This window comes from Centruroides sculpturatus, unplaced genomic scaffold, assembly GCF_000671375.1.
Source record: "Centruroides sculpturatus isolate CEXI.00-Female unplaced genomic scaffold, Cexi_2.0 scaffold1310, whole genome shotgun sequence".
In the NCBI taxonomy this organism is placed as follows: Eukaryota; Metazoa; Arthropoda; class Arachnida; order Scorpiones; family Buthidae; genus Centruroides; species Centruroides sculpturatus.
The window spans coordinates 25,715-39,329 of NW_019385528.1; the positions used below are offsets into that span (position 1 = coordinate 25,715).

At 31.3% G+C, this 13,615-nt stretch overlaps 1 protein-coding gene across 1 annotated transcript in view; it reads right to left on the bottom strand.

Annotated features, from left to right (window-relative positions):
* LOC111639848 overlaps positions 1 to 2,935 on the bottom strand; it is a 5,346-nt gene extending 2,411 nt beyond the window's left edge. The window contains exon 1 of the mRNA XM_023385798.1: positions 1,424 to 2,935. Within this exon, the coding sequence (XP_023241566.1) occupies positions 1,424 to 2,384 (961 nt within the window). The 5' untranslated portion in view covers positions 2,385 to 2,935. The remainder of the gene's footprint in view (positions 1 to 1,423) is intronic.
* Positions 2,936 to 13,615: the final 10,680 nt, after the last annotated feature.

Here is a 13,615-nt window from a genome sequence, read left to right on the forward strand (position 1 = left end):
AAAAAAAACTCAAATCTTTTGCATATCTCAAAATTTCAAGATGTCATGAGTCGAAAAATGTAAAAATTTGGAAAGGGTCATTTTTTGACCGAGCGCTACACTTTCCTTCTGTATAACAGCCGGAAAAGTAAAAATTATCAAATACATATTTATATATTACTTAGAAGAGTCTTTTAGCGTTGGAAAAAAATGTTTATTATTCTAAAGTATAATTTGTAAAAACTAAAGAAATAATTTTTAACGATACAATAGCCACGATTATTATTTTAAAAAGTTTACGTTAGGCTTAACATCGACGAAAATTCAACGCAAAGCGACACTCAACGGAGAAAAATTTCAACATGGGATAGGTTAATATATTTTTTGTGCATGATCGGTTATCCGGAAAATATGTTAGCCGAACAACCTCAGTCCCCAGACCCGAGTTTACTTTGGAGCCTCCTTCCGCAAGCTTTTTACATTTGGTCTTGACTTTCACACATTTAACATCGTTCTCGAGATTACGGACAGAGAGCAAGACAGACAACAGTAGAAATTTATAAGTCTACAACTTTTTCAAATTGCAGCCCAATAAAATCAGTCATCTAACAAAATAAATAAATAGCTCTTATTTGTTCAAAACAGTTCAAAACTTTCGTTTGGTACCAATGTAAACATAACTATAGTATAAAATGGACTTTTGTATGATAAATGACACAACTAAATTATATAATTGCACAAGTTTAGATTTCTCAAAACTTAAAATTTTAATAATTAGCCAATAAGTAAAATTTTAATAGCGATTTTAAATATATTTACATGTGCACACATGTTGTGTACATAGTAGACAGAGATCAAATATAAAATTCTATAATTTAATAACTCTGCTCTGTTAAAAAATAAAATTTTTAGAAAAAATATTAAGTCTATGTAGAATACTGAAAATAAAAGTATAAATAATTTTTTACAAAAATTACAGAAAAAAAAAACAGTAATTTTAATATTTTTATAAAAAGTGAAATTAATGTAGTGTCAATATATTTTTGTATTGAATTACATATTTTAAAATAGATATACAAATATAATTTTCCTGTCTTCGATTCTGTTCTTCGTCACTTGTAAACTTTAAATTTTTATTTATCTTATTAGCATGTTTTTCAATATTTTAGGGTAAAATTATTTGTGAATCATATATAATCAGTATATCGTCTACGTATCATGCATAATATTTAATACCTTGAACTTGTGATGTCTTTTCATCTATCGGTATCATACAAATATCAGTCAATTTTGGTCCAGCAATTCCTTTCTTTTGTCGATAATAGTTTGCATAGATTTTAAAACAATTATTTTAAAATACGAATTCTATAAGGTTTAATTTTTTGTTTGTATGTTTTTTGGTAATCAATGTAATTTTCTTTGAGTTGACTGCGCTGCGGCTCACTCCTGCATCGTTGAAAAGACTTGCGTAGGTGCCTGACGTGGTTTCGCATGCCAGTGAGATCAGTATTCCACCAGGGAACGGTCTTACGATGGAGGGAAGTACGTGGGATAAAAAGATTGCAGGCAGTAGTTATGTTATTGATGGAGTTGTTAATAAAATTGTGGGCATCTTCCAAGTCCAAGGGGTTATAAATGGTTAACTTGGTTTGGAGGAAGTGAGTGAAGCCTTCCCAGTCGGCACAAGACAGGTTGTAACGCAGCGAAGGGTCGATGTCTCTGATGTTGGTTGAGGTGGTCATTTCAAAGTGCAGGTAAGCGTGCTCACTAAGCGAAACATCCTGGAGGACCTTCCAGTTTGTAATGAGATTAGAGCGGTCGAGAGAAGCAGTGGTGATATCTATCCAGCTTTGACCTCTGGAGCTAAAAAAAGTTGGTGGGGAGAATGGATCGTTGACAAGAATCAGATTGTTAGTGGCTAGAAAGTTTTCCAAGGCATCGCCTCTGTTATCCTGGCGGTCACCCCCCCAGGCAGGGGAGTGTGAGTTAAAGTCTCCGACGAGAAGAAGGTTGTTGTTTTGAAGATTGTTTATGGTGTCTTGAAGATGGTCCAGAAAGCTATGAATATTGTTATTGTAAGGGCAGTATACATTGATAATGATAAGACTGTTATTATTGATGATGGTTTCGATGCATACGATGTGTTCGCTGCTGTGTTGTTTATGAAGGAGAATCGGGAAGTTTTTGTTGTTTACGACAGTGATAGCCCAAGGGTAGTCCTCAGTACCCTTGACAATTGTTGAAGAGGTGGGAAGGCAGGCAGGGATGTTCCTTTGGCAGTACGGTTCTTGTATGAAGATAAAGTCATAGTTATTGATTTTAGCAGCAAGAAGGGAAGTGGCATCAATGCCTCTGCCCAAGTTGACCTGCAGGAAACTAATATGTTTATGGCTACTCTGATCCATAGTCAGTCCTTGAGATAATGTTCAATCTTGTTCGCTGGTATACTGGGCAGGAGCTGTCTCTTGCATTGTGATCAGTGTTTTTTAACTTATCATGGTTGCAGTTGCAGCATGTTGGCTTCTGGTTTTTATTGGGGCACTCCTTGAATGTGTGTTCCTGATTGCAGTGGCTGCATGTATTCTTCGTTTGGGAACACTCTTTGGAAGAGTGTCCATAGCCACAACAGCGGAAGCACTGCAGAACTGGGCAAAAGTCACCCACTCTGCAGCGGGACCATTCAATGTTAATCTTTCCTATCATGAGTAGACACTTACGAAGCTTTGGTGACACTTCTATAACACGATTTTTGTATTGGGCATCTCTCTTCCCTGTGGCAAATTTGACACAAAACTGGTTGTTGAATTCTTCCTCAGAGAATGTTTCGTTTATAAGGTCGTTCTGGTTGTATATGCAATGTGTTAGACTATCTTGTGTTTCGAAATTGGGTACGGAGTACAGTATCACATGCGGTTTCCTTTTCTTTGGAAGCCGGGTGGTAACATCTGGTAATTTTTCTTTAATACAGTTCTCCAGGTTAGCTATGTCCTCCTTCTTTTCCAGGTCTACAGCAACACCTCTACCAGCGATTTTCCTGATCTTGTTCACTCCGATTTTTAGTACTGATGGTTTGATCTCTTTTTGCAATAGCTTACATAGATTATCGCTGTTGCTTTTCTCGTCCTTACTATACACGAGGAGGACGTTGTTAGAAAAAACATGCGGTTGTTTAGTTTTAGTAGGGATATTGACGTTTATGCCGGATTTTAAAATGGTGCTATAAGATAGCTGAGTAGGAGCTGGTTCCCTTGCTTTTTCTATGACATTAAGTTTGTCTATTATATTGTCTTGCTTTTCAAGTATTATCTCGTCTCGCTTGTTCTCCATTATGCGGTCAAGCTTTGCGGAGATATCATCAAGTTGTTGGAGACTTGTGTAATTGGCAAAGATATCAATAATGCGCTGTGCACTGCGGATAATATAGTCTGAGTGCCTTTGGTTGATTTTTTCTTGTTTGTTGTCCGCTAGGTATCCCTTCAGTTCGTCAAGAACTTCAGATGCGGCCATGCGGAGATTGGCAGCAGTAGGGTCAAAGTCCATAGACATGATCGAGAAATTGTTGAACACAGAGTAATTAGTAGCTGAAAAAGCCTAGAGCAAAGTCCTGAAAGCTTACAGGCCCAGAGCAATCGTCGTTTTCGCAGGATCCGCCGAAGCTCAATGAATTTACAATCAGAGCAGAAGACTATGAAAAACCTATTACATATGATACGACCAGACACCCAGCAATTGATAATAAAATAACTTTCAATACAAGCCAAGAAGTAGATCTGAGTATTTTTACAGACGGATCTAAGAAGGGTAATAGAGTAGGATGCAGCTTTGTGGCCTATAGTGAAGATCAAATAATTGAAATTAAACAGTTTAGGCTTGGTGAACTTTGTACGAATTTCCAAGCTGAGACATTTGCTATATTAATGGCTGTTTCTTGGTCCAATCAAAAGTACGATGATAAAAAAATAACAGTTATTACAGATTGTGCATCTACTATTGATCTTTTGCATGTAAACAACTATCATCCTTTAGCAAATAAAATTCAGGATGTTATAAATTCTTCCACTAATCAATACACAATTAACTGGATAAGAGGACATCAGGGACATATCGGTAACGAAAAAGCCGATGAATTGGCTAAGGAAGCTTCACATAATGATGAATTGGACATATCCTATAACAAAATCAGTATACAAACAATTAAATCGATGTTATGGTCGGACCTGATAAAAGATTGGCAAAACGACTGGAATACATGTAACAATACTACCCATGATTACATCAAAGACATTCCTAAATTTCTTACTAACAAATGGTACGTTCCAAACGGTCAACTAACACAAATTCTTTCAAACCATGGAAGATTTCATTCGTACTTACACAGATTCAAGGGAGCAATAAATTCAAAATGCACCATCTGCGATTGCATTGACGGCAGTGATCACTACATATACAAATGCCCAATGCTAGAAGCAGAAAGATCAACATTAAGAATCTTACTACACTCACATGATATGGACTGGCCACCACCCTCATTGCAATCCATTTTTGAATACAAGGATACTCATGATTCTTTCTTGCAACTAGTCAAAATGTATTATTTAAGAACAAATGTACCAGCTTACACGATTTATTGATGCCTCACTATTATTAATAAAAGATCTGCCATACACAAAATATAAGTTAAGCAAAGCTCACAGGAAATCAATGAAACTAAAAGGCGAATAACCTAACATTACTAAATATTAAGAACTGTGTCTACTAAGTCAATGGATGGTCAATATCTGGACTAGTAAAGGTATAGCAGATAAACCTAGGACTATCTGCATATCAGTGCATTTTAATTGCTGGGAACTCGCTACCAAAGTGTACTTTAGGTAATTGGCAATTGTGGATATATTTGCACGACTAGCTCACTAGCCACCTCTTCTCACTCTTCTCCAAATCACACTGGTAGGTGTGACAATTGTAGATGTGACCATATGACCAATGAGTCATATTTACTCGGTTGCTCTCTTTATTAACAGCCATTTTGTGCCCTACAGATAAAATTATTTACAAACAATAAACAAGTATGTACTTAAAAAATGGGACTATATACATATATATATTTTTTTAAAGTGCAACTTGGAACTTTATTAAAGGACGTATCTTCCAAGGGATACAAAGTTGTATGCATGTGCGGTCCGCTCTTCTCTACAAACTTAAGCATTGATGGTTGGTGTAACCATGCACTTGAATCAACTAGATGATATTGCTTAGACATTTAGTGCATCATTGGTTGGTGTATCCTAGGGATGATTCTGGAGTGTCCCATGGAAGATTTCTTGCCCCTGCAACTGAAATCAACTGGTTGAATTCTGCATAGACAATCAGTGCTCGCCCTCTTGTTGATATATTGTTATCAATCTATCCATACTCTATGCACTCATAAATGGGACAATAACATTTTGAGTGCACGTTGGTTTTCGCTAAGTAGGAGCATCTTACAGATGACATTACTCAAAGCATAAACATATGCTATCCATTTCTCAAATGGGATGACTTCATTTGAGTGCACACAGGAACTTACTTGTCATCGACTCAGTCATCGATCGGCAGATTTATCAAGACTATTTATTCTAGGGGAAAGATATAAGTGGAGTGAATTGCACAACCGGAATAGAAGCTGATGTGATCTTGATACTGCTACAAGACCTTATGTCTATGGGAGAGGATCGTTCTAGGACTTAGGATCCACCTCAAGACTCTCTACACAAGGAAGAGGAGCATGTATTTGGACACATAGAATTTAGCTCATCGACGGTCAGACAGCAATCAACTGAAATTTCCAATGACCGGGCAATAAGGACCTCACTCACCTCAACAGACATTTAGAGATGTGTACAAATTACAGAATAAATGTAAGTGAATGATAGTAACAAATAACAACAAGCGTATTCTGACAACTAATGATATTGATATATATAGGTATATGCATATGTATTTATTATTCATTCTGTTAAAGTATATGTATACATATTTATTACTCAATTTGAATAGTATATGTATATGTATTTATTATTCATCTTGTTAATGAAGTGACACCTATATACAGGTTATTGTGCTACGCGATAAGATTAAATGCTTTAACACATACACAGTGTTAATAATTATGATTTGTCATAGAGTGGGTAAAGCGTAATATCTGTCGCATATTAACTACAAATTCTATAGTTATATGTCGTATATTAGTATAATAGCTATTGTTACAAGAAGTATTTTTTATGAATACTACTGTTTTGTTAATTTGTTTTATTGATACATTCAAGAGACATTCACGAAATAAGATAGATTAGTATAGCATGTATGTATATGAAAGGACACAGCTAATTGTCACATGCGCTAAAAGAACTGACTTGTGAGTTGAATTTTGGTAATGCCTGGAATTTATTATATTAACTTAATTATATCAGTTGACATATTCAATAGGTATACTGTTGAATGGCATATAACATATAATAATTATGTATGCAATTATTAATAGCTAGTTGCTATTTGTATTATACTATAATGTATTTGTTAAGCCATACTATAATGTTATAACTAAATGTCATACAATAATGTTAACAACCACATGTTATATTGTATTGTAATATACTATAATGTAATCCAATTCAATCATAATCGATACAATTATTGAGTAATGTTAATTAGATGTAATGCATGTATAGAATTCCTAATATTGTAAAACTTACACTTAAGAGTGAAGGTAATATCTGAAGAAGATAATTTATGAAATTAACACATCTCTGGTGTTATCATGCCACTGCAACCGTACCTAGACATAGAATAACTTTTGTAAGTGTGCACAATATAATTATTTTTCACTGTACATGCGTTTATTATTTGTATACGCATAAATTGTTTATATATGTACAAAAATTTATTTCACATTTATGTATATATGTACAAAAAAACTTATTCCATACTTATGTATATAACTCATATAATTGATATTACCCGGTAATGTATTAACGGCACCGGGATATGTCTGGTGACATATTACAATAAAATAACTGGTAACTGATAACTGGTGTTTTTCTGAATACTGTGTATCGTGCTGAATCGAACGTTTTTGATACTAGATTAACTTCTAAAGTATAATTGTTTTTTGTTTTTATATTTCTGAATATATTTATTTTGTTTGTAAAAAATAAAAAGATAACTTTTAACGATACAATAGTCACGATTATTATTTTAAAAAGTTTACATTAGGCTTAACATCGACGAAAATTTAACTCGAAGCGACACGCAACAAAGAAAAATTTCAACATGGAATATTTTTTCGTACATAATCGGTTATCCGAAAAATAAGTTATCCGAACAACTCCAGTTTCCAATTGATTCGGATAAACGACGCTCTACTGTATATTCAAATTTGCTGTGTTAAACACATTACATTTGTTTCAATTTACTACTTACTTTTCTGTACAATTACAGCAAAATTTGAGGGAAGTCGAAATAGAATAAATTAATAATCTACGATCCTGATGTAGAGACCGTGCCGTAAACTATCCACGCTCCAAGCAGCATGCCTCTACACATTTTTGACAAACACTGTGGTCATCACTTTACATTGGCAATTTCTGGGTCGAAATGAGATGTCATGTCATCCGCTCATATTTTCTACTGTCTCTGAACTTCTATGACAGATACCATATGTCGTATCTGTCAGCTATTTAGGCCTAGGCTCTATCCTGGAAAGATAGTTTAGTGAAATTTTATAAGTTAAAAAAATGATTAATGATTTGAAAATATATATCTCGAATTATTGTACGTATTTCAAAGTATCATATTTACTTAATGCTTATAAATATACAATAACCGATTCCATTGTTTAAATTTTGTGAATATAATTTAGAAAAACTAGAATGGCTTAATAAATTAATAATTAATCATTCTAATATAGAGATACCACGTGATTACTTAAGACTATTGTCCTGGGAACATAATATTAATCTCACAGTGTATTCCAAATTTTTCTGGATAGTAGCTGAATTGAAAATGTAATGCGAAAATCACCAGCAAATAGTGAAAAAAAACCAATCTTAAGTACTAATATTGGTAGAGATTTGGAAAAATACAAAATGAAACTTAATAGTAATAATAATTGCATATTAGATAAAAAAGCGAATGAAATAATTATTAGCATTTTAAAGCTGATCGACTTAACACTTACTAACCACTGTTTAGTGATCAGTCACATGGTAGATTCATACCTGTTAATAAAATAATATTTAAGCTTTATTCTCATATATAATATGCGTTAGGTAATACAAAAAATAACTATGTGTTTGTAAAATTCGAAACTATAATTAGAAGCATGTTTTTTAAAGCAATCTGTCAAAGTGGGATAAGTTTAGAAGACTTTTATAAAAAAAAAAAAAACGTTGTTTTAAACGTAAAAAGCCCGAGAAACTTTAGTTGATCATCGTGTGTTAGCAATATCGCGAATCCGCAACAACTTACGGATCGTTAGTTGTTTCCTATACTTCCACGCTATGAATATTGCCTGATATAACTCGGGCGATATGCATAGCGTTAAGAAAAAGAAACGTTAAATAATCGGAAATTTTCGGGAAAAAATGGAATAGTTTTCGTTTATCGTTTTCTATCACCTCGGCTAATTTCATAGATTTATATTCAAGAGAAATTTTTTGTAACGTTTTATTACTTTGATGATTCGTCTTCTTATTTAAAAACAATGCGACAATTTTAATGAAAATAATCTCATCGTTTTAAACTCCATATGCAAGGATTTGACTCCAGGTAAAATTTTTTACTTGCTATGGAATGTTGTTTATGACATAAAATTTAATATGATTTTTCTATACCTGTACCTTCTTGTCTTCCCTATTATAATAGCACAAAGAATCGAAAAATTTTGTTTTACATTTCAGTATATATGGTGAATTACTACATATCTGGCTTTAAACATGTCTCACCCTAAGGCGTACATGTGATCATCTCTGAAATGACAGTCACCAGCTGTTCTCAAGGTTAACCGATTTGTAAACCATTAGACTTTGCACGTCAAGTTGGCCATAGTGTGGAATGAAAGATTAACCCTCCCTGCAGCTCCATTTTTTAACTAAAAGCATTTAATTTAAATTATTTTAATATTTTAAAGTGTTTTTTCTATAAAAACGCGTTTTGAAAAGGTAATTTATTCGCAGCAAATATTTCTTAGCAATTTTTATGATATCAAATTTGCTTTTAAGTGGAAATAAACATTTATTATAAAAAACCGAGTTTTTAGCGGGATTTGAGAAAAAAACGAGCTTAAGAAGTTAATACAATTCTAATGTTATTTCCTTTAATCATAACTGATATATTAAATGCACGTAAATACACACATTGACTCGCATAAATTACTGGCAAATTAGTTTAATCTTTAAGGAAAAATCTTGTAAAATCGACAACATAATTTCTTCGTGTGAAGTTGGGAAATCGGAAACCTTATATAGGAATTATTAACAGCCGAATCCACTCTGTCGATTACACTTATAAATTTTTCGAATTTTAATTTTTGATTAATAATCATCTGTAAGAATTACGTTTTACGTAAGAATGAATTAAAATTTATATATGTGTCACGTGTAATTTTGGAATTCTATTCAAAAGCTTTGTTTTTTTAGCTCAAATCATCTCTCCTCTTGACAATACACGAGAAAGATTTAAACGACTCAGATAAAATACTTATGTTTTTAAACACAAGACGGTGAGTATCGAGGAAAATCTGCGAATACACGGTTCACAAAAATTGTTGCAAAACGCAAAATATTTTTCGCACGCGCGTATAAGACGACCTAGGATTTTGAATAGTGCAAAATGAATATAAACGTCATCTTATATGCGAGTAAATACTGTATGTAGAATAATTTTCTGTGAAACTAAACTTTTTCTATACTTAATTCTAATAATACAAACTTTTCTGAATAAAAAAAAAAAAAAAGTAAAATCACTAATTTGACAATTTTCTGACACGCATTCAGAAAAATCTATTGCATTATATAGTGGACTATTAACTTTAAGGGACATACCATTGCCTGAATTGTCTATCAGTAATCAAAATTCTACTATACTTACATAAGAGATACCCAGCTAGTTATCAATTTTTAAAAGTAAATTTAAAATCAGGTGCAGATTATGCAACAATACGGTCCATCAGATCAAAATATATTCTAAACTTCTTATATGGCAATTACTTTGTCTAAATTTCTCAAATCTGAAAATTCCCTGTAACAGCAAAAACAGATTAAACTTCTATTGCCATTTTTTCATCTTTTCATGAATCAATCGAGGGTATATGTACTTTACTTTGCATTTGACGTGTTTTATGTTTGAAAGATCTATCAAATAACAAGAACTATATCTGTAACAGAAATAAAACAATTTCAAACCTAGTTTATTAATTGTTCAACAACAGCAGTTTTTGTATCGGAGTGGATTAAATAATAAATAATTTATAATTTTTAAAAAATACTTTTTATTCATCTATTTAAAAATTCTTAAAAGTAACTTTAAAAAATCTTTAAGAAGCTTTAAAACTGAGTGAAGTTTTTCATTTTTTCTCGGTTCAACATAGCGATACATAGTAAATATATCGAGTACCATTAGTAAACATTTTACTACATTATTAAATTCAAAAAAAATTGCAATTAAATCAGCTTGCCATAAATTATTACAATAAAAACTTTTTGTTTTTTCTTACTTTTCCACTGTTTAATTCTTACAAGTTTATTAAACATATAAAGCAATTAAGAAGATGGTGATTTTTTAACCAGAGTTTCAGTAAATTGGATCCTGTTATTAATTAATAACACTACAAAAGATAAAAGAGATTGAGCGATTATATTGATTACAAAAGTTTTTTCATTTACAACACTTTTCTCTCTCTCTCTCTCTCTCTTGTTGATTTTTTATGATAGTGAAATAGTTTCAAAGGGAAATGTCTTTTGGATTTTCGACTGGTGTTGGATGAAACTGTGTTTTTCTGGGTAAGGTTAAAATCTATGTTTCTGATTCACTTTTTAGAAACGTTTATTTTCTTTAAACAGTCGAAATCTTCGTCATAACCAACAACAGCAAATGCAGCTTTTTTTTCTCTTATTAGATATGAAATTCACTCGGTCTGAAAACAGGTTTACCATAGACTGTTAATCGTACTTCAAAATTCCACCCGTACCTCAATTATATCAAAGATATAATTGAAGTTATTAGTATAGATATAGTTATTTGTTTAATAAATTCAGCATTACCAGATTTTTTCAGAATGAGATTCTATTTTTTTTTTCTACCTTGCTACGACAGAATTTCTAATAGGATTTTTGAAAGCACGAATATAATCTCCGATATCTTAAAATTAATTGAGTAATTTTTCTCTATTAAAACCGATTCTTATTTTAGGCTTTTGAGAACTCATCAGTAATTCGGAATAAACTGTAGCTTATTACTTTACCAATAAATCAACCTCCCATTGACAATTTCGAATTCAACAGAAGTTGATAAAGCTCACCACCCGAATTTATTTACTAAAAGACTTTTTTTACTTTTTAATAAATACGTTCTTAACCAAATTTTCTGATAACCTCATTTACATGTTTTCTTAAGTAATAAACATCAGACGATATATTTCCACTTAATAGAATTTGACATATTTTACATACAACTTTGATTTGATCAAGCGTAGATTCTTTCACTATTTTTTTCCTCTGTGACAATGTAGTCTTTGTAAAAAGTGCCAAAATATCATTATATTTTTATATTCTTTATTTTAAACTAAGCATATTTGGAAATACCTTGCTTATCAGGTAAACTCGAATCTCTCACAAAAAATTCATTATCAATTATAGCATTAAAATCGAATAAAAAATTATGAAATTTTTTTCTTGTTTTTCTATACGAATCAACGAAAAAATTAAATTTTTAAGCAGTCGCTTGATGCCCTAAACCATTCACTTGAGAACCGAATCATATATCTAAAAAAATATCTCTTAAATTTTATTACTTCTTTACGAGTATTTGTTGGTTTAAATAAAATCTACACCAAAGTGCATCAAATCTCTATAATCTATGTTTATTAATTTAATATTTGATATTATTCATTTTTGCCCAAAGAAATATACAGATAAATAATAACAAATAAACTACATTATAAATGGTATCAAGATATGAAACATATGCAACTTTGAAGCTATTGAATTTCTGTTGATATGTTTTATATTTCTATATGAAATCAAAACTTTAAATTGCCAGACTATTGTGTATAATTGAATCGCAAATGTCGCATATAAAAAATAAACAAATGCTTCTGTATTAAAATAAACGCAAATTGTTCTGTATTAAAATAAAGATTTAGCCGAAATGAACGGAAAGTGTTTAAGCAATTTCGTTTAAAATCAACATAATTCATTAATAAGTAAGTATTAAAAAGTTATCAAGTTTTAAACCATAAATTAATAGTGTAAAATTTAGAAATGTTACTGTTTTTATTAAGTTATTTGTAATAATTTAATTAAAAACCACAAAATTAATTTAATTTAATTAATTTTATTTAATTTGCAACAAATATTAATTAACTTCTCACATTTGTAAAACAAGTGCAAAATTTTTAATGAAAAATAACTTTTTGAATAGTGTACAGTTAATAAATTGATATTTATAACAGTTTCGAACACAGAATGCTGTCTACAATATATAAAAATTTATTTTGGATGTCAAAATACTTTCCTTTAAATAATTTATATAAAATCTGAGAGTTAATTATCATTTAGTGTCTTTATTTTCTCTATAAAATAACCCATTATTGGCAAAACCACTGAACAGAAAATAAAAATTCCGCTTTAGTAACACCTTGCCACGTGATGATTTTCCGGGCGTTTTCAGGTTTTATATAGAAACTAGTTTGTCAAATGAATTCCTTCTAGAAGTTATTTCTTCTTGCTAGATTTGTTCACGTGTTATTAGCATAGTTTAAAATTTATAAAAAAAAGATAGTTTAATTCAATTAAACTGTAAAAATAAATATTTAATATTCGGAATACATCGTGCAGGCGATTGAACGTTCTTGTAACAGGTTTTCGTGCCACGTGCTTGATTCAGTAAAAATCGAGAACAGCTAATATGGCGACAGGGTCTACAAAGTGCCCTATACTATATTTATTTATATAAGAAGATTTAGATGCGGATGTTTTGTATGTACGGATTGTTTACGTGTTGCATGACTTCATCCTATCAAATAAATTAATCACGCTGACCATTTGTTCTGTGCTCGGAAATCTTTATTCTGAGAAAGTATTTACCAAAAGATTTTGGCTGCCTCTATTAAAGACGTAACTGACTCTATTTATCTTATTTTAACAAGTAAATATTTCGTTAGCTCCTACTCGTATTGAACAGTCACAAGTACGGGAAGAAACTTTACAATAATATATTATCTAACAACTTTATTTATACCGTGAAATAATAAACATGATAGTTGTTTTATCTGAAAATGAACGATAGTTCTTGGTGCAAATGTTATTGAAGCTTAAAAGTTAAAAGTGTTTATAGAAAGAGTGTTTAAATTTTCAGGTATTGATATATATATATATATATA